This window comes from Spodoptera frugiperda, chromosome 8, assembly GCF_023101765.2.
Source record: "Spodoptera frugiperda isolate SF20-4 chromosome 8, AGI-APGP_CSIRO_Sfru_2.0, whole genome shotgun sequence".
Lineage (NCBI taxonomy): Eukaryota > Metazoa > Arthropoda > Insecta > Lepidoptera > Noctuidae > Spodoptera > Spodoptera frugiperda.
Window position 1 is genome coordinate 11,232,647 of NC_064219.1, and position 23,050 is coordinate 11,255,696.

Sequence of the window (23,050 nt, forward strand, 5' to 3'; positions counted from 1 at the left end):
AAATCAAAAATTTACTGCTATCTGTCACTTTTCTATACTACTGCTTCGCTGAGCCATCTTATATGCAATGAGAATACTCAAGAAGCATATGGATTTTGCTCAGTTATTTTAGATTTGTCTCCGCAATGATACAACAGTGTATGTATGTATTTAGTGTTAAAGAGAACTTTATACTATTGTCTGATACTCTGTATCTTGGCTTCTTTGTTATGTTTTACTATTGGAATGAAAATTCAGCTGTCATGCTTTGTTCGACAGAAGTTATAGTAACCAAATACTCACAGAGGTCCATCCGACATCATGTTGCACATGGTGTTCTTGTCCTGGATGAACTGCTGCAGCGTGATGTACTCGTACGGCAGCCGCTCCTCCTGCCCGTCGGCTCCCTTCTTGTACAGGTTGAACACGCCCTTGTCCGGCCTGATCACGTAGTCCTTCGGCTCGGGGTTGGGGCACTCCCACGGATCCTTGCCCGCCCTAAATGGCGGGTGGACGATGTGATCTAGAAGTTGAAGAAATAATATTAATATTAACCTAAAAGTGGAAAAGCTTGATTGTAATAAAGGCTAATAAAGCTTGATTGTATCAATGCTTAGTTATTATACATTTTGAGACTGAACAACTAAAATGCAAAAGAATATAGCTTGGCAAAGGCGTAGCCAGGGGGGGCGGGGTGGTTGGTGGTTTAACCCCCCCCCCCCCTGAAAAAAGCGTACCTAGACATTACAGAGCGTTATGTTTCTAGTTAGCATAGTACATCCCCTGTTTGGCAAAGGTGTACGACTATCTACTATGAATGTGTTTATTACATAAATTGTTTTTTTTTGTCATGTATGAAGGAAGAGTTTTTTTTTTTTTGGTCACACATTTAATGTGTCGACTTTCTTTAACCCCTCCCGAAACTAAAACCTGGCTACGCCTATGTAGCTTGGAATAGTTTCCAAGATTTATTTCCTTACCGGCGATGTGTTTCTGCACGTGCACGCTGGGCACGTAGGCGGGTGCATTGGCGTCAGTGCTGCGCACGAACCGAGCCGTGATGGTGGCGTAGCTCTGCTGCGACATCTCCATGTAGCGCTTGCGCATCTCCAGCGCCTGCACCAGGTACGAAGACGCTTGCTGGAGATCTTCCAGCGGTACCTAAAGGACATTTGGGGTTTAGACCATGTTTATCAGGAAAATATACCTATATTGCTCTTTAATTTTGTATAATGTTTGCATTTTTTTTAAGGGGGAAAAACATGCTATAGCTTTTCCCGCCTTGGATAAGGCGAAAGGAGTGTCACACTCTTACCACAGAATAATAAGTAAGTAAAGTAAAATAATAAGTTACTGAATAAAAACCACCCCGTTGCTACATTAAAAGTAAAGGATAATTTATAGTTCATAGCCATCTATTTATATAAACTTTGAAAATTCTGTCCTCATCACTTACCCCAGAAGTATCCTCTCCGCTGATGGCAACTCTCTGGAAATGCGGCAGCACGAAGTCGGTCTCATCATCATCAGCGGACCGCAGCCTCTCGTCGAACACCGCCCCGGCTCCGCCCGCCTCGCTGCCACCGCCGAACGAACGCACTGACTGCCCGCATTCTGCTGCCCTGAACATACAAAGAAAATAGCCATGAGTAAAAGAAACTAAGGATATAGATAGTAAGAGAAATTTACTGCAAAATGCAAAATGTTCTCTCTTCAACAGTCATTTTACTAACAGAGGAAGCTAGTTCCTAGCTTCCTCTGTGAAAAAATAAGATTCTAAGTAGTACTTAGGGAACTAGAATTGGAACTTAAAACGGGATATTTACCATGTTTTTCAATTTTCTTCCGATATTTCGGCACTGTTGCAAGCGCCATGATCACGGATAATCATCCATTATCAAAATTGAAAAAGATGGTAAATAAAAATATCCCGTTTTAAGTTCTAATTCTAGTCTTAGTTTAAAAACTTATACCTAGAGAACTGCTTGTGAAACTTGGGCATGTGAAGAGTTACTCGTACAACCTCTAAACGCATGTACCCTACAGAGCTACCAACAGAGACCATGGCAAAGAAGAGTATCAGCTGGTCTCGACAGACTATCGCAACTGACACTGACTTTCATAAAACATGTCATTATTTGGAATCAAAATGGAGTAACGTATTTACTTTGATATCCATCAAAGGTCAACACAAGTACGTACAGGCTTAATGATTGATTGCCAACAGATGAGACAATACGCCACCGCGAGCCGCCATTATCCCCGCAGTAATTGACCGAATACACAAATATTAGTACAGACGGACATTATTGCCGTTTGGAGCATTCCCGCTAATTACATTTGTGTTAATTACAGTTCTATTAGGGGTATTAGGTAATTGAGTTCTGTACATCGCTCCGTGTATTTGGTACCTAAAGTAATAAATAGTAGTTGTCCCTATTGTCCAAAAGCTATGTACTATGACTAATATTAAAAATTTAAATAATACGAGTACTTTACAGATAAATTAAATGACGTATTACGAAATTAAATGTAGGTATTGTCTAAAGAACGAAACCGATATACACAGCGACAATATACAGTATTCAGCAGAAAATACTTAACATTTTCAGTATAAATTAAAAATATTGCATGTTATAATAACATTCGGAGCCGGGAAGAAAAACCAAGACACTAAAGAGGCTGCGAGACAACAAAAGCGACGAGAACGATACAATTAATTATAAAACATTTAATGGATCAAATACAGGACCTCTTAACTGTCCTTCCTGTATAGTCAACTGTCCTTTTTACAATATCTAAATTGCAACATTCTAATATTACCTAGTACTCATAGTAGTAGGTAGGGGAAAGTGGGGGAAACACGAACACCTAAGGGAAAATATAAATAAAACAGTGGAATCAAATCACAGAGTTTCTTTAATTATTAAATTATAAACTTTACTTATCTAGCTAACGTATTACTAATCAACATCATTATTTTTTTAAATAAAATATAACAAAATGACCGAAAAACAAAACCCTTAGTGTTCGGTTTTACCCAACTGATGTCGGGTAAAGCCGAACACCAAGTGGGGTAATCACGAACTAACATTACTAAGGTAAATTGTAGTTTTTGGAACACAAGTATTTGCTGCTCTGCCAATGCTGAGTTTCTTGGTTTGAACATCGACTATAGCCTTTTTGAGATCCTCTAAACTGTATTTAGTTTCAGTTTTTCTTTTATAATTACGGGGCATCTGAAACAATTTATTTGATGTTTAGCATAATCAAAATCACCCGACAACATAATTTAGTGCCACAAAGAAATAAACATAGACTGGAAAACACTATACCCTGATTGCCAGTGGCTAGTTGGAAAAAAAATATGAACAGGGAACTAACAAAAAAAGGAGAGAGGAGTAATGCCGAACGTTCGAGATTACCCGACATGCAGCGTTCGCCTTTACCCCACCGGGTCGAAAAAAATAAAATGGAAAAAATATTTTAAGTTATAAAACGTTTACCAAATGCGTCACTGTCATTTGAATGGTTTAGTATGTAAGTTTCCCACTATGTAAAAGTTAAATAACTATTCTCAATAGAAATAAAGCTACACCAAGTTCAATTTATCAAAAAATTACATCGAAAACATTGAAAATATTAAAATTGACATACCTTGCAAAGTACGTGCGTCCGCGTCTCCCGTGTCGTTGACTGGCACTGATGGTGGCGTGATCTTTGAGTTACCGGCGAGTGATATACGGCTATATCTTTCTAACATATTAAAACTATTGGGTTCGGGTTTACCCCGCGTTCGTGTTTACCCCACTTTCCCCTACTTGTAATAACTGCAGTTTGATTTGACACCCTGTGTGACTCAAAGGAAGCAGTGGGTGTCTCGGGTGACGGCTCAGCTATTTCATTAGAAAAATAACTGTCGGACAACAGCCGTAATTTGATATCTACAAATACAGTTACGACATCTAAATTCTATAGACCTGTGTTTAGACACTGTGATCAAGGAAAGGTAGGTAAGTTTCGGTGGATTATACATAAATGCTCCTTCTGAAAACACAGCTACCAAATCAACTTTGACTTCGCTAGATATACTTATCAAGGTCCATGCTAGACAATTGCCAAATTGTTTTATTGCATATTCTTTTTTTCTCTTTAAATTAACAAAATACCAATATGAAAACAAGTATCTAATGAGCGTCTCACCACAACTATTACAATTAAATAGGTCTCTTAGTAGGAAGTTTGTGTGAATCACTCGTTTTATTGTATACTAATAAATAAGGAAGGTAACGGAACGAACAACAGAAGGACAAGCATAGTACAGATTCCAGACTGAAACTTAGATAGAAATATATGAAGGACCTAGGTCCTATTTAAGCCTAATAAAATAGACAGCAGCGATGGACTAACGGTGTACCTAGTAGTAGAAGTTGTATATACTTAATAATGAAAAGCAGATAGGTTCACTAGAGGACTGACCGACAGAGTAAGTAGTCAACTCGGACCACATGCCTACGGCCCATTTGGGACGAGTTGCAGAAAATAAAATAAAATAATATTTTTAGTGGTCAACTCGTCCCACGTCACTATTACAATGAGATAAAGTACAGTCAGTAGCAAAAGGGTTAGTGTGGAAATAATAAATTTCTATTACTTTGTTGAAAACAGAAGATTTTCTAGGAACTTAATTCTATCTTTGTTATCATTTACTTCATAAGTGACCGCCATGACCATTGTTTAAGCCACACATGTTTACTATTCTTAGTAATTTTGGTTAACACATGAATTTGTGCGATTGCAAAAAATAATTTAGGTAATAAATTATTTAACCGACACTAAAAAAAGGAGGTTCTTACTTCGTCAGGATTTTTTAATACGAAATAATCTATGAACAAAACGAAAGTAAAGAAAAAAAATATTTTTAATCTTGTGTTGCTAACTGTACCAAACATTGATAAAGTTTAAAAATCCATACAAAAAAAAAGTGGGACGAGTTGACCACTACAAATTTAATTTATTTTTAATTTCCCCAACTCGTCCCAAATGGGCCGTAGGTATGTGGTCCGAGTTGACTACTTACTCGACCGACGAGTAGACAGATGTTATTAATATTATTATTTATTATATTTGCTTTGACGTTCAAGAGTGCCTTCCTGGTCTATTTGAAATAAATAAATTTTACTAAGTATGACTTTGAAAAAGTAAAAAAAAATTGTATCCTAAAGTAAACCTGAAACTAATTTAATTCCGTAACTTTATAAAAAATCTCAGTTTTCGTAAAGTTAAAATAAATGTTGCTACTTCAACACCGGATGTTTTAATACAACACTCACGCCACGAATTGGCATTCGAAACCAAAACGAACGAATTATGCAAAACTTCGGATATCCGTTTTCCAAGAGCCCTCGTATTCGCGAAACTAATTCAATCTCCGCTATTTCAGTCAACGCTATAAAAAGTTCACCAATACCTACCTTGAATTCCTGATCGACGTCCATCTTTGGCATTCAATTTTACTTCCAAACATAGTAATAACTACCACAGATAATTTAAATACAACCGGCACTAAATAAAAAAAAACAAATCACATCTCCCGCCAAAAGTAACAAGTTTTTGAATAAGACAGGCTGGCAATGGCGCGGCCGCGTTCAGCCAGCGACACGCGTTGCAATGCAATCACATTACAAATGCCGCGGCATCCCTCACGGTAAGGGTTACTGTCGCTCCAAGGTTAATCCAATTACTTCCCACTAATAATATCGAGTCTCAGCGGCGTACCGTGCTCGTGTAAACGTGGCGACCGCAAAAAGAGGTTTATCGATGGTTTAAAGAGGAGCTTAGGCCCCGAGAATATTTATAGACTGGAGGTGGCAAGACTTACCACTAATGCCTCTTGAACACAATGGCGGCAGTTATCTTCGCTCTTATACGGCCAGAGGAACGTTTACGTGACATATAAACGTGATGGCGAAGGCGAGGATGATGGTATCAAAGGGATGACTAACATTTGATTGAGTAGATTACGACACGCAATTATTGGTTATTGCGTTAGGTACATTCCATGACCTAGTAATCTAATGGCTAGGCAAACATTATCAAACGCTTAGCTATTCCAGGCTGCTAGGATCTAAGATCAAAGGCAAGCAAGCAGCTTGATGAAGCAAACATTATTTGACTACTAAATGTGCAACACGTGCAGGCTGTGGAAAACCACATTAGAAGATGCCAAAAAAGAAGATATCAGAATTATAGTGCTATGTCTATCAGCCAATTACACAGCCAACAGACTCTCCTTAAACATAGCTACGCACATATCTAATAGAGACGTTTAATCCAAAGCATACGACGGCAATAAAAGTCATGAGAAGGCGAGGCCATGTTTACGACTAGATGTCAATTGAGCCGAGACAGTGGACCTACATCGATTAACATAACTGCTTATTGTTAGGTAATCAAGTTTAGATCGATGTTTACTTCTATCAGTCCCTAACTATTGTGTGGATATTGTACCAAATGAAGCTAAAGAAAAATAAGCTTAAAGCTCTAAAGAATAACGTATTAAACATATTTAGCAAACTGGTTAAATGATGAAACAAATTTCAAAATTGATTAGGCAAAAACTCATCAAGTACTCACTCATCATCATAAGGAAATATTATATACTTTTTATTTCATTTAAAAGCCACTTCCCTATCTTAATTATTAAAAACATTGTTACTATCCACGCACTGTAATTGCGCAAAGTAGATAACGCGAGGTCATAGCTCAAGCTATGAAATTCATTTGTTTTATAATTCTGATGTAATGCCAACATCGTTTCCAAAAACTTTATTTATGATAAATTCGTGGAATGGTGGATCAGGGATTTGAAAAATAAATTAAAGTGGTTCATCCAAGAGAGATGTGCTGTGTAGGTATGCTACGAAGATGTGATTACTAAACTGTAAAACTATGTGACTGTTTCCACAGACACAACGTTATGTAGCTGTGCGAGGAAGACTCGCAGCTCGAGTATGCGATATATCGATAGTAGGGAAGCCATCAATAGCATGTATCTTTTATATAAAAAACATAACTTAGCTGAATGCGTTTCCACCAGTGCTAAGCTATGTGTACCAATTGAACATGATTGGTGGAAACCAAACGCATCCACAGCAACGTAGCATGGTACATCTCTGGTGGAAAAGCCTAAACATGTACTTCCCTCAACGCCTTCTAGATCGACCATTTCTCACTAAGAAATCCACCTAGAGACTCGTGTTGAAGAAGTTACAACAATACAAGACGGAAAAAAAAGCAATAAAATAGAATGTTTAGAACCAAAACGCAGCCGTGTCTAAAGAGTAGCACGTGGCACACGCGGCCCTGGCTCCGCTGAAGGCCACGCAAATTCAATTAGGCACACTATACTTACACAGGTCATGTAACCAGATTTCAAGCAACCATTCTGCTTTGAAACTTTATAGAAATGTGCTTTTCATCATTCCTTTTTACTGGTCTAGATTTTAAATGGTTTCAGTTTGTATTTGAATTAAGTATGTGTTTGCTGGTGAAGTGTGTATTGGTTCCAGCTATTGTCCACCAAAGTTTTATTGGCTTATTTAAGAAATTCATAAATCCTTAACTACTCATTTACCATCTGGCTAATTCAAGTTATTTGGTTAAGTCAAGATTAATAGCGATCCTTAAACTTTACAATAAGAATATGAACCTTCTTTTCATTTCATAATATCATTAGCCTGTATAAACTAGGTCTATTCTAAAGAATTTTGATGAATTACGTACATACGTCTATCTAAATATATACAATGTGATAGGGGTGAGACTTCTAACCCGTTAAGGCTGAGTACTACATCTAATTTTATCCACAAAAAAAATAATATGGGGGGTTGAACCCCTAATTGAAAAATAGTGATTTTTTGGGTAAAAATAATTCACAAATGATTTTTTTTCTCACCAAAACATTATCAAACATATGAAAAAAGTAATGAGTTAGTTAGCCAAGGTTATTAGCTACCGTTTGTCGTTTTTTTTTTTTGTTTCTACGACGAATACAACCTTTGATATCAAAAGAAGTAAAAAAAATATTAAAATAGCCATAATTTTTAGGGGGAGGGGATTCGACCCTTACGACCCAGGACTTTTGTGGATAAAATTAGATGTAGTACTCAGCCTTAACGGGTTAGAAGTCTCTCCCCTATCACATTGTATACGTCTTAACTTCCTGGAAGTGGAAATAAACAGCACCCAGTGATAAGTGGCGTCTCTCAACGGCGGGCACTCCAGTGCAGCGCGCGAAGTAAACAGTTACTCGACACTAAGCCGCCTCCGCCTCCGCCTCCGCCTCAACACCTCTGTTTACTGCAGACCCGACTAATGGAACTTAAGTACGTTTGTATTGCCATACTAACAAATAAGGACCCTTTGATACTTATTTATATTTATCAGTATTTTATAAGGGCTGCTGATGGGTGTCGATCCGTATGAGAGCCAAGTTCCAACAATATGCCAATCCGAAGCTACGGACGACGTTACAGGTTACCGGGGCTCCGGGTTAAAGCAAGAGAAGAATTGAGGTGGTTTTTAGTCAGTAACAGTCTAACACTCCCTCTTGCCTCACCCAAGGCGGGAGAACGCATTGACTGATTTGCCCCCCTCAATAAAAAGAAACAGTATGCCAATACTGTTTTAAACTTGGCTCTGAATTAATGATACCGAAGCTCGTATGAGACCGATTATGTTATTACCTACTGGTACAATTTTCTTGACGTCAAGTAGTCTGAGAATCATGACACGTCTAGAAATATGATTTATTATAATATATGTAAATAAGGACGAACAATGGCCAGTACAATATAAAGCTGATACAATCAATCAATAACACTGAGGGCGCTATTTTTGCTCCTCTCCTTTTCATCTGTCCGATTTTGTATAAGTAAATATCTTTTTATTGATACCTAATCAAAATCTAAAAATATTAGAAACCTGGAAGTTTTAATTTGGAAAACGCGATCTGCTTCTGCGCAAAAATAAGGGTGTATGCTGCTAGCTAGCTTCACTAACGGACAGACTGACAGACTATTACTTATTTCTTTCTTTGTTGACGTTTCAAAAGTACCTAAGCATATGGTATAATTGAAATAAATGATTTGACTTTACCAATTCTGATGTGACATCGACTACTCCTCGAAATGAGTGAGGACGTAGAAGAAAACTACAATATTTAGGCTTAATCACCAAGGGGTTGAGCAGGGCTCCAGCTCGAAAAGCAGGAGAAGGAACGGGGTGGTTTTTAGTCAGTAAAAGTCTGACACTCCCTCACGCCTCGTCCAAGGCGGGAGAAGTCATTGGATGATTCTCCACCCTCAAAAAAAAAAAAGGTTTGTTGCAGTCTACGCATAAAGACTTGACTTACTTGACGTTCAGCTGCCTCTGTATCAGCAGCTTCTTCTCGATCTGTTCTATGGGGAACTGCGGCACCTCGTACGGGGCTGACAGCTCGTTGGGCAGTTCTCGGGGCGCCTCGGCACCCACTGCACTAGTGGGGCTCTCACTCCCTGGTAACAACATAGGAAGTACAGTATTAGTATGGTAAGAAAGACAAATAAACTTTAGTTAAAGTACTGAGAGAGTTAATGCGAACTTATTCGTAAAGAATTCTTCAGTTTTCAAACTTTTCATCAGTGGTTTTTAGTCTTTTTCAGTATTAAAACTTTTCTTCTATAAGAACTCTTGTAACTCCGTGTTAATCTGCACTTATTCCAAGAATTTCTCCCCGAGTTTTATTAATCCATGCCGCGAACAAAATTAACTAAAGTTTTACAAGTAGTACTTGTAAACATCGTTAAAGTTATAGCCTCAGATATATAAACATTATTGATCAAATTAACGAACTTACTTCAAAGGTAAATTGTTTTAACGCAATCTGTGTACCAGTTTACCAAGATGAAGTACCTATTCCCCGTCAATTTAAATATAATAAATGGCGTCTACCTATTTTAAAAACTGCGCGAAGGGAAAACTCAATCAAGAAGCACTTTAACAGAATTATTCGAAGGAGTAATAACGCAATATTAAACAGAAGTCGATAGTAAAGTTATAAACGGGAACTTATTGGTACATAAATAAAATGGCGGCTCGTGCCAAAACCAACGGGCGGAAGAATTTTATTGAGTCACTGCGTATACTCCAAGACCAGTTACTTTCTTAGATTCTGATGAAAACCGAATCTAGAATTATAATACCCATCTATGTAAATTTTTTATGGACTACAGTTTTCTAGGTCATTTGCTAACTTAAGCATAAAAGCATCCAGATGAAATCAAGAAGAAAATAATTATCTCTCCCATTATCTCATTAATACATAGATACTCGTGTTACCAATAGACCTGCCACATGTAGCTCTGTTGTCATAGAGTTAACGCTTTCATCTAATTATGGTCATAACTAATTTTATAGAATTATTGTGATGTTATAAAGGTCTCTTTACGGTCTGATCGGACCTGATCCCTCCAGACTGACTTCGGCATCCGTAGCTTAATAGGTATGACCTTTCTTGTATATGGGTATGACATTAATCCGTATGACCCAAACAACGCCAAAACCTATTTAGAATTCAAAATAACTTGTAACATTTATACCTTAACACATAGCTCAGTCAGACCCCTGATTATTTCGACTTTGTGACTAAACCTGAAACTATCTGTAAAATTTTATTTAAACCAAACCTTATTCTTTGGTGCTAAAGTAAAAAATCGGTCATTTGGTAAGGGTAGTTTTACGATATGGATTCCGTTCTTAAAGGTGAGTGTAGTAAATAAGAGCATCTTAAAGCTAAACTTCAGGGTGATCCCTTTCGTTCGCAGAATCGATACATCGAAGGAGATGATATATTATAAGAGAACTAGTGGTCACTTTAATGTAGCCAATGTCGTCCTATTAGGTACAAGTTAAGTATGTACTCGTTACTTACAAAGTTGTACCTATACTCGCATCAATAAGGCGTGTTTACCTTTCTGTGTACATAGTAGATACTACCGAGCCCTAATCAAATTCTTGATTTGTATATCAGGCAGTAGATCGTGACTATTTTCGTTACAATGAAAAAGCATTTGACTAATATTGTCATGGAATATCTGACAAAAAACAAACAGGTGTCACTTTATATAGAAGTAGGTGTTCTGTATGGGTTGTGCACCCTCTGTGATCTGTCTATCCCTTTGAGGATAAAAGGCGTGGTATTATTATAAGGTATGTATATCAAAACTCCTCTTAAAAACTGTATAGAAACACTACACCATAGTTAAAAGTTGAAACATTCACGTTCCTGTTTCTAAAGCTGTAAGGTGACACGTCTGGGGTGATGTTTACGAGACGGGGTCACGGACCCGGTCGCGATCGATCAGGGAAAATAATTGACTAACCGTTGTTCATTCTCAGCGCCAAATTAAATTTAGATACGTACCTAGTGTTTGCCAGGCGGAGGGAAATCACGGCGGCGTTAATTACTTGATTAGGTTAATGAAAATTGATGCTTATTTGTGATAGCATTAGCTTCCTATTCGTTTTTCACGCAAATGATGAAGGTCTGGAGCTGATAAGTAGCTGTTGATTTCTTTTTATATCGTAATAAGGCTGTTGGGACGGATCAATTTAAGTGATTGAGGTCCATTTTATCACCAGTAGGTGTAAGATCTTTACAAAAGTCCTAGAACGTGTGATAATTATAATCATTCAATTATTGGTAACTGATCGAGTCACTGATTACAGTCAGAACCATTCTTCAAGGAAAGCTGAAGCTTGTAGGTTCATAGAGTGGTTTCAAAGATTTACCGAAGTATTACAAACTCGAGAAGAATATAATTTTTAAGTTAGTACACCAGCAGGTACGAATTCATGAGCAAAAACTATGTTTTTATTACTAAAGAACTACAAACTTGCATTGTATCTACACTGGGATTCACTGCCACACATTATCAGCTCTGTATTGAACAGATGTCCACCTCTCAATCCTCAATGCCTCGAAATGAGTTCCCAACATTGAATCGAAGGGAATGGCTTCAAGTTATCGACAGATACTGACATATTATGTACATATTATGTAGGTATACTGTGCCTTGAAGATTGCTCACTGTTGTGGAAACCAGCTGAGATCGATCAGTAAACATTTCATTTTATATTACGATACATACCTCAAATAGAGCGTGAATGTAAAACGTTAATTTTATTGTTTAATATTGATCGAGTTATAAAAATAATATAAGTAAATGTGTATTATTAAAATGCTGTGTCTCTATCTCAATTGGTCAGTTGGTCACATCACACCATATCTAAGCTAAGAATGGCTATATCAGATTGAAATACTTTTTTTTTTGTAATCCAAACTAATGTTGATTGGAAAGAAGGGGGAATACCGAATAGCAGAATAAGTTTTTTTAATGGAATAGGCCGGTAAACGTGCAGGCGGATCACCTGATGGTAAGCAATCGCCACCGCCCATGGGCACTTAAAACACCAGAGGCGTTATGAGTGCCGGCTTTTTGGGAGTGAATGATCGATTAGTCGCAAGTAAGAATAAATTAAAGTAAAATATAAGGCTCTTTAGGATATTTTATTTTTCTATTTAGTAATGATAAAGACCTCGGAATCTGTAGTACATATCACAAATTCTCCAACACAACCTACTCGACTGCAGCACAAAGAATCGCGGCATCGGAGCGATATAATCACGCCCGCAGAGTGCGAGGGAGGCAGGGTCGGCGCTGTGCCAACTCTTTGCTGTGCTAATTTCTAAAGAAGTAATAAATATAAGGGAAATAGTTTGAAGAGCTTTTTTATTTTGTTTTAAAAATATAGGACCAAAATAGGAATGTTAAGGTGACCATGAGTTTTAAACTTTGTGAGACATTCCCGAAAAAAATCTTTTAGCGATACGAGTACATACGTAGGTATTACGTGTTGGTTGATACTTCATGCAATTTTACTAAATAAATAAATATTTAATTAAAATCGAATGATTCGAATTTGATTGATCGAAACATACAGGATTACAATTTCACAAACTATAGGTAGGTAGTGATACAAACACTATCTTATATTTATTTTAACAAAAGTAAATCCAAACACACTTAACAAAGCATCACGCCTTATACTTTTCAAAGAGGTAGGCACAGGTACAGTCTCATATAGATCTAACACGTGCTTTTCACCAGTAGCGCTACGAATCCAAGATCTCTAGCTCGGAGACAAACTTCTATTCCTCTATCGTATAAACCCTATCACAAATAGAAGATACAATCTTCAATTACCATCGATATAGTATGTAATTGATAAAACTACTAACATAAACATAGACTTAACATATCGAGTGGAAATCTGCAGCAGTTTTATTTAGTGGTTGTCGTTAAAGTCCGGCTGCTAGCACGCGATTAAGTCTAGAGCCAGTACGCAATGCGTAAGACCATATATTTCAGTTTTTATATCACCAGGACGCGAAGGAAGCCAATTTTATGACTTAAATGTGATATTAAAGAGATTTGTTGACATTCTTTATTTTAATACCCGATTCATCTCTCTTCTATTTTTGTTAATGTGTGTAATATTATTGTATTGTTATCTTAGTGTGCTACTTGCGTTAGATTGTAGAAATTTAATTCCACGTTGTGCAACATTTGTAAAGCTAATAACTAATAATGTCAACTGCATCTAATTATCTTATTATTAAGTTTGTTATGTATTTAATTAAAGGCACTTAATACAGAGGATTCATTTCCCTCGAGGGTTTGTAAATACGACTGAGCTAATCTTAAATTCGATTTCTGGTTTTCTTGACATTCTGTATTTTAAGAATTGGAACAAAGTGTGTAATTTTGTCCTCTTTATCATTGTGGCTTCGACTGTTACGTCTTATATGGGATTCATCAAAATAATGAAGAATAGTGGATGATATCATTTAAAAGATGCATTTGTGTCTGCCCCTATGGTAAAAACACAAGATATTTACAAAATGTACTTGTAGTAAGTTCATAATACGTGATTTAAGTGTATACAGCTGAGGATTTTTTACGAGCAATGATTAGGTATTGACGCAAAACTCTTTGTTTTTCATAAAAACTAAATGCAGACTACAGTAATAAATAAAATTCCAAACAAATTCCGAGAATATTGGCTTTTGACGAAGCCCATAAATATCAAACCTCTCAGTTCCAAGAAAAGCAATCACGAAGCCAGTTCCCAGTGAAACGTACTCGCATTCCATTTACAAAATGAAAACTTTTTTTATAATTATACTATGTACTGCTTTCTTTTGTAAATATTTTACGTTTGAAGCTTTTCATTTTTGCTCTTGACCTTATTAAACAGATGTAAATTAGGAATGAAGTAAAGGAAAAATATTTACGTTCTCTCTCTGTAGAAGCACTGTTGGGAGTCTCCTGCGACTCCGAAGGCCTCCTCACATGCCACAAATCCTTATCGAAACTATACATGTTCACAAGGCACTAATATCACTTTAGTTCACAATGTTTTCGTATTATTTAACACGCATAATATAACTCAACTCATTATCACTGAAAGGTTATCGTTAAGTTAAAGTTGATAGTGACACTGTTAAGACGACCGCCTGCCTCGACGTGTATTTGTTGAATGAACCCAAGTATTCCAAATATGAATATTAAGCGTGCTCACAGCAGACTGGCCGGAAAGATTCGTGGTTAATGGTAATATAGCCACTTCATAAACGGAAATGTTGGTAAAATGCTCCGTTGATCGATTGATGATTCATCCTTAACTAGTGATAATATAATTTTGTTTGGAGATTACTATCAGTTATGAAATTTCATGAGAGTAGAAAGTAAGCTAATTATGCTACTATTATATATATTTATCAATATCAAATCACTGACCCGCTGTTAAAAGAAATAAAAACAACGTTTTGTAATGTCAATAACTACAGAACATTTTTATAATTAAAGTCAAAAATTTAAGTCTCGTTCTGTCGCAAAAGATTGAAATGCGCGTAGCAACAGATTATGTTGTTCGACCCAAATACGACCCTATGTCGGCATGCCCGCAATGGCGACGAACGAACAGCTGAGCGGACCACGTCACCGCACCCTGTTGATCTAGTCTTGATGACCTTCTAATAATACTGATACATCTATAAATAACAGCTGTTTTTAACGAAATGGTGCTCAGAAATACAAATTGTTAATTATAAATTCCATTTTAAGATTGTTTTCTTTTTTAAAAGGCATATCAAGGCTATTAATATACAACAATGGTACATACAACCAAATCAGTGTTACATTTAGATCTATATAAAAATCGTTATCGGAACATGCCGCGGTCAAAAGCAAGAATTTAACTAAAGCCATTATTTGAAATTTTTAGCATTCATTTCATATGGTTTGTGCGTTTGTTAGCGTACTTGTGATATGTTTGTAATGTCGCATTATGTATGCTGTACAGTGACGTCATCCGTCTGGTCCTTGTTTGGTTTTTTGCCAGTAATGCCATTCCTAACAAGCCGAGGCGGATTCAGGTTAATTCAAAATCTTCCGTGCGTAACACCATGATCCCCCATGTCACTATAATGATTTAGAAAATAATGACGACATGACATTCATGATTTCTTTGATTACATGCAGTTTTTTCTGCAAAGAAAAGTGAGAGTTTAACTTTTCATTACTAAAAATAATGAAACGTATTGAACACATTGCCAAAATACACAATTACTTGACTTATAAACACTTTTCCTAACAAAAATAGCTTCCAAATCCACACCGGAGTCTTTATTTAGTTCTCAATCTAATATTATAAAATGAGTCATGATATGACATGATATGTTAAGTTGAGTTAATTAAAGCAAACAAATGTTATGTTTACTACTAGCATACATTATCCTTGTCCTCAGTGTAAAGACATCAATAAACATGTCACAAGCGACGTGATTAAGAACTTATTGAACTTATATGACACTTCAATACTACTTCTCCCATAGTTACGTCTTTTGCAAAATGAATCTGGACTACTTACAGGATGTAGTCGCACTGCACACGAGGACTGTGAAGACCGATTAGGTTAGTATTTTTATTGAGCCGTCAGTCCTAGGGCGAGGCGTCCTAACAACCCACTTATAGCTAATTTATGAGTCTAATGCCATCCAACGTCTGTACGACATAATGGCAAACCATGGCGAGGGTATTTTCCATTAATACGTAATTAGACGTGTGAGGAAAAGAATATTAGCTATTTAAATTACTAACGTCTTGTTTACCATTTGATAATGTGTTATTGTATGATAAATTATCACGATATTGTCAACGCAAATTGATTTTATTTAGTTTAGAGCCGCAACTTAAATAAAATGTTGAGTTAGATGATGAAATACAAGTTTGGGCAACTGTTTCATTATACAAATATGATACACAGTAATCGAGCCTATCCTATAAGTAGGCAAATATAAGGTAAAACACCTTCATCTAACGTAAGCATAAAGTAGATATTTTTTCTTATATAACCTGTGCTTTATACACTGATGAACATAAAATGGAAAGTAAATAGCCAGTAGCAATATTGTAGACCACATCATTATAATGCTTGATGCATAATTCATAAACTATATAATCTAGGACAGTATAACTTGACCGAAGTAAAGAAAAAACAGTCCATCTACACAGCTGGCAGAGTTTTAGTAATTTGTGGAAACATCGCACTTATTGATGATAATTGAGATGCATACCTGCGTGGGAAGATCTAACTGGACCATTATTTACTGTTGCAACTAAAGAATCCTAATTGACCAATCGGTAATAGCGAAACTGTTTGGTATTTTAAACAATTCTGTTAAATCAATCGATAACCTCTTAGACTTATATTTCCTTTTTAGATGAAGATGTTACGTTGTCAACGATTTAGCAAAATGTCATTCAATAGGTAAGTATAATTTTGTTTTAAACTGTTAACGAAACTTTCACTGTTCCTGCACACTTGAATCCTTGCGTGAAGGTGTTTACTAATTGGACAACTTACATGCGATTAAACTTGAAACAATTCAGAACTTTTAACAACGCTAATTTATTAACACAGTGAAATCTATTAAAATACCTCACACATCTCATTAGCACTCGTTATTTTAGAGAGCCGGTTGGTTCTATTAACCCATATTCCCACAGCCAGTTAAGTGAAACATTCTGTCTGTACCTCCCGAAATAGTAAATAACGACGAAAAATTAGTCCATAGTCTTGGAGCTTGGAGTGCTAACTGCGTTGCAAACAGTGCAAATAATTCAAGTTAGACAGAAACTAGTTAGCAGTGAGACGCATTAGAATGTAATACTTGTGAACTTTCTAAAACTACGTATACAAACATGTCGTGTTATCACAGTGTCATTATCACATGGATGTATGAGTTGTCAAATCGAGTTGTTGCAATATGGTGTGCCACGCGCCGCGAGTGCCGCGTGTACGATCACAGCGGATGGGTGCTCGGTGATGCGGCCGGCGCACGGGACCGACGGACGCGGACTGAGAGACCGGACCCACTGCCACACACTCGCCCCACACACGCGACCCGCCATTGTAAACAAAACGATACGATTTATAAGGTGACTTTATTACGTAGACCCCGATCGGCTTTTGTTTAACTAATAATGAATTCGCAACACAAACAACAAGTTGCTACGTTCCGCGATAGCATGGAGAAAAAATATTATTGTGCTAAAAATAAAGTTGTGTGATAAGAACCACTAGTACTGACTACTTGGTACCTATCAAGTAGTCATGTAAAAATACACATACGAATAGAAACAATGTTATTTCGATGAGGATAAATATCAGTATAAAATATTTCAGAAATAATTTACATTTAATTCTATTATTATTAAATTTAATAAATTTAATTAAATTACCGCCATATAACAATAATATTCAGATTTCAAAATATCATCGTCACCCTATTGTTAGCTTGCACACACCGTGAGCAAGGGATCTAAAATTTCGCTACCTCCCACAAGCCTTCGATAGCTCAGTTGGTAGAGCGGTGGACTGTAGAGTAAACAATCATTGATATCCATAGGTCGCTGGTTCAAATCCGGCTCGAAGGAATTCTTTTTGTCGTCATATTTTTTTTAACTCTGTATTTGTTGATATTTTTCCAATATTTTCGTATATTATATTTGTTATTTAAGTTTCTATAATTTGTTAAGAAGATTTTAACGACATTTTTAATGGTTAAAGTTGCATAAATTATTAGATTACTTAGCAAGATATTTCACGAATCGAAAGGTAGCACGATGAACAACAATAATAAAAAGTATAAAACTGAAAACACGTTTTCATCGGACATGTTTATAAAAAATGCAGAATCATTAGCCGTTTGTACGGCGGCGGAGTTTCTCGACTCGACTCGCGCGGGATTTTTTATACAAGTAGGTCGCATTTAAATATGCAGCCGGCTACCATACCATGTTCAGTAATTGCTTGGAAACTGAGAATTTAGTATCAAGTATATTTTTAAAGAGACTGATAAGCACATTGATTTAAATAACTGTTAAGTATATTGGTGCTGATTCGATAGCCTAACATGACTTCTCGATTTTGATTTCAGTAAATTAGTTAAGTACTATATGTATAATTTATTCAGTAAAAGGTACTTTGTATAACTTATAAACTAGAGTAGGTAATGTCCAACAAATCTATACATAAATAGTTTTCCAGTTGTATCTTATTAATTTATTAACAATTAAGTAAGTTATGATAACGTTATCGGGATGCATGCTTACATTGATGTTTCCTGATAATTATTTCAAGACAAATACTCAATCTAAGTTTGCGTGCAACGTAGAATTCCTCTGCCTATCCTCTTCAATTAACAGGCGTATTTAATTAACTAAAACTAAAATCATGACTTTTAGTTACTTTAGTATGTCTCATGATAGTCATTAAGTATAAAAACAGGCGCATAGTGACGCTATATAATAGCCAAAACTAACACATAGCCCTAGTCTATTATATTATTACCATACCTACGCGACATTCCTAAGTAATTACTAATTTAGTTATTGATTTTCCTAGTTTGACCTAGATTTTACTTGTATTGCCTATTTCGTTGTTAAGCATTCGTATTGCAAATAATCTCGGTACTATGTACGTTTTGTACGGTAAAATTAATAACACTGGCTAATGTAGGACACTACCTAATTACCTACATATGCATTTATCTTTCTTCTTTAAAACAAACCCAGGAAAGAGGATCTATTCCTGTGTCGTGAATTCGTGACCATTATAGACATTGTAGACTACTTTAACATTTTAAACTACTGACTTTTTTAACACAAATAACTATTAGTAAGTTAAATAAGTTTTCCTAGTAAATTAAATTAACACCAGCATTGTTTCCATTTACGTCGTATTGTCGTACTGAAAATTAGCATTTATTGATAAGAAAATATTTAGTAAAGTATACCGACCATTCAGTATCTATTATTCCAATCACTCCGTTGAGAAATTTTAAATTTTACATAAATAGTTTAAGGAATCAATTGAAAAAAAAAGCAAAACTACTACCTTCTTAAACTACATAAAATATGATTGATACCCCAAGTCCCAAACAAAACAATTTAACCTAATTAAAATTAAGAACTACCCCACATAAAAACATATCCATGAATCTTTTCAAATCAGTTAAATATGAAACAAGAATGGACATCAAATACTAGTAGCTTGCTACTGTTTACTGTAGATAAGGTAAAGTATCAAGGTTATTGTGTAAGCGACACAGATTAACTGACAGTTTGACAGTCTAGCTTTAATCTAGGCCTTATCTATTTGTTGAGGCTTGCTACATCAACAACAATGAAGATGTGAGAAGAACGTCAACATAAACGTCACGCCTTTTATCCCCGAAGGGGTAGGCAGTGGTGCACCATTACGGCACGTAATGCCATTGTACAATGTACTCCCAATTTTAACCATTTGTCGAACCCGCTATACGTTACTCAGTAGCCAGCTGCACAGCCACCGCGTCAACCGTGCAGTCTCTAAATGAAAAATACCCATGAAACGTAAGAACTGTATTAATACATAATGATTATGTATTCACTAAGTACATAGCAGGTAGGCTATTATGTAACACTCGTTATCAATATTTACACGAGCATTAAGTATATAAACACGAGCGGAATGTTTTGCCAAAGAATCTGTTATTGGATTCCTGTTATTATCTCCCATAACCGTTCCGTTCTCATAACTGTTTTACATTCCACAATAACATCACGCTGAGATTTGGCAGAGATCTAGGCAGCAGTACAGGTGTACATTGTACAGGCAACCAGTACACAGTCGCGTTCAGTTAAGTGCAAGACTTTTATTACAAAAATCTCTTTATTGTCATTTTCTGATACGAGATTCGAAACCGACATCACGTGCCCGGAACTAAAATACCTAGTAAGTATATATAGGGTACTATGTACAGGGTTATACATAAAGAGAAGATTGAAATAAAGGGGTATTTACGGAATAAATCCCACAAACGGCTTACTTCAGATCTTAAACCTTTAATCCCAGACCTCTCATGTTCTTATTTAAGATCAAACCTTTGACTAAAGTTCAGTTCAAACTTATATGCTCAACAGATTATCAGCTAAAGGTCATCTAACAATGCCTAGATTCCAGAACTGTCTTTCTTTTACAGGTCAGAGCTGAGAATAATGACGTCATCACCTTTGTGGTCCGACCCATCCATGTGTGGCTTAACGTGTCCCTATCTATATCGTATTTATTTATAACGTTTCTGTACATTACAGAGGTCAGGCTTTTCTTTTACACAAATATTTTGCTTTGCGTTGCTCCTTCTTTTATACCCCGTTAACGCTGTTTTCTTTTATTTCAGTATGTATCCTAACTTATGAAGTACAATTCAATTGATAAATACACGCCTGAAATTATGTAACAGTAGTTTCATTGCAGATTGGCAATATATTAAAGAAGAGCCAAATTAAAAGTACAAACCAACGATCATGCATGAAAAGACTGATGACTGTTGATGAAGCGAAAGAGATGTGTAAGATTCGTAGCAATTTCGGAGCTGCGGACTACCTAGCGGGTTTACTGGGGCTCCGGCTCGACAAGCAGGAGTAGGAACGGGGTGTTTCTTAGTCAGTAAGAGTCTGACACTGCCTCTCGCCTTGCCCTGGCGAGAGAAGACATTGGATGATTTTCCCCGATGAAAAAAAAGGTCTCTGCCTACCCACATGGGAGACAGGCGTGAGGTGAGGTTACGTATGTATGTATGTAGTTTCGTTGGAATGTAACTAATTTTTAAAATGACGGTGATGTTATGATTTGTCATTTTGTATATGATCCAAATGTTTTAACACAGAGTCATTATCTAACCATCTGTCATTGAAATCCTTAATTGAAGTAACAAAAGTTTACATTACTTATATTAAGTAAAATAAAGGCACACACACACAACTTACCATCGTCTTCGAAGAAGGAATCAGTGATGATCCTCGGAGATCTTGATCCGTCTTGCACTCCTCTTATAGACATTTTACAAGTCTAATAGTCCATCACAACATATCACTAAAGTTCCTTGTAAACACACAACGAAAGTAATCTATGATTGTATCTGTAAAAAATACGCATAGACTTAAGAACCTCCTATGTTTTTCGTCGGTTAAAAAACAATTGGTTGGTTATAGGTACAAACTATGTTAGAAAAACTGATATTTTAGTGTTGAAATAGGTATTATTAAAGGTTTTAAAGATACAATCATGGATTACGCGGCGTCATACCGGTCGACTGAATGGAGTGGCTAATGTCCTGAGTTAGGTACATTCGTGTAGCAAAATCTTCACTTATCAAAATATAAGATTTATTGCGTGATAACAGTCAATCTGCAATAGGACATCATCGTACAGGTGCATTCGTGTGTTTGTTCGTCATTTGGAGAATTGAGAAGAGGTTTAGTGTCGATATTAAATCAGCTGTGTAACAAAGGAATGGAGGGCACTACCTAATGTAAAGAAACAATTGTGATCATCATTGAATCCTCTACCTATACATATGTATAGGAACTTTCTGTAACTTTTTAGGACACGTGTCTTCGCTTTTCTAATGTAGGTACAGCAATTTAACGTTAACTTTCAATTACTTCCATCATTCATACAGACACGCACACACACAAGGTTCAAATTTTAATTTAACAGACAGTAGAATAGAAAACTTGCGTTGTATTTCGTCGTGTGAGTGAGTTTACTGGAGACCCAATTATCTAATCGAACAACTCTCAAATCCTTAGTTCGAAAGTCCGGCAAGGTAGTTGTAACGCCTCTGGTGTTTCGGGTGTCTTACCTCTTACCACCAGGGTATACGCATCCTCGTTTATCTTATAAGAACATACATCACTGTATATTGGGTATCTACTATCTAGACTATACAGTGACCGTCACGGTTAGATATCGGTAACAGTGATTGAATGGCTCCTTATCTCTACCGTGGCTATTTACGGATTATGTCGATAACCGGGAAATCGCACGTATTGGAACAATACACGATAACTTATCAGCGATTACTAGGAATTTTCTTTTACAGTGGAAAATCTAAGTACAAACTATTTTGGTACAAGAAAAGAAAACTAAATTAGATATTTAAGAATAACGTGGCAGATCGATTTAATTTGTTATTTTTGATGTTATTTTTTAACCTTATAACTCCTTGGCAGCTAACGAGGGCATCAACCAGAAAGATTAGACTTTTGCAGCTTGCAACTTGTTTATAAGTCTATCATAAAATGTTTATTAGTTTCATCAGCATTAGATTTATAGGTAAACAACGTTCAATATGGTACATTTCCACGTCAACCTTACAAAATGTAATTTTCAAACTGAAGCCATACCACAATTCCATTAACTATATTAATAGGTAAGTATATGTAATTCCAGAAACCCGACTTCCAATATAACTTTGAGTTCGAACACGGTTATGTTATTAAACTGATTTCGTGGAAACGAACACCAATTGCAACTACTCAGAAACTGAACATCAAATATAAATTAAAATCAATAA

General features: G+C 36.2%; 1 protein-coding gene, 1 long non-coding RNA gene and 1 other non-coding gene across 16 annotated transcripts in view; 1 reads left to right on the forward strand and 2 right to left on the reverse strand.

Annotated features, from left to right (window-relative positions):
- LOC118275826 (AMP deaminase 2) overlaps positions 1 to 23,050 on the reverse strand; it is a 41,868-nt gene that overhangs the window by 11,349 nt on the left and 7,469 nt on the right. For 4 of the 14 annotated variants that reach the window (XM_050695447.1, XM_050695448.1, XM_050695455.1 and 1 more), the window contains exons 2-6: positions 21,459 to 21,610; positions 9,395 to 9,536; positions 1,436 to 1,601; positions 960 to 1,140; positions 283 to 502 (exon numbers count right to left, since the gene is read on the reverse strand). In XM_050695447.1, the coding sequence (XP_050551404.1) occupies positions 283 to 502; positions 960 to 1,140; positions 1,436 to 1,601; positions 9,395 to 9,536; positions 21,459 to 21,531 (782 nt within the window). In that variant the 5' untranslated portion in view covers positions 21,532 to 21,610. Of the gene's footprint in view, positions 1 to 282; positions 503 to 959; positions 1,141 to 1,435; positions 1,602 to 9,394; positions 9,537 to 14,377; positions 14,600 to 17,348; positions 17,518 to 21,458; positions 21,611 to 23,050 lie in introns of those variants that run through there. The other 10 variants (XM_050695442.1, XM_050695449.1, XM_050695450.1 and 7 more) reach the window with 8 other exon arrangements.
- Positions 2,881 to 3,801, reverse strand: LOC126910944 (uncharacterized). Its single transcript, XR_007705544.1, has 2 exons — positions 3,637 to 3,801; positions 2,881 to 3,218 (listed from the first exon to the last, which is right to left on the reverse strand). It is a non-coding gene; the product is annotated as an uncharacterized LOC126910944 (long non-coding RNA).
- Positions 17,994 to 18,083, forward strand: Trnay-gua (transfer RNA tyrosine (anticodon GUA)). The gene is given in 2 exon segments: positions 17,994 to 18,030; positions 18,048 to 18,083. It is a non-coding gene; the product is annotated as a tRNA-Tyr (tRNA).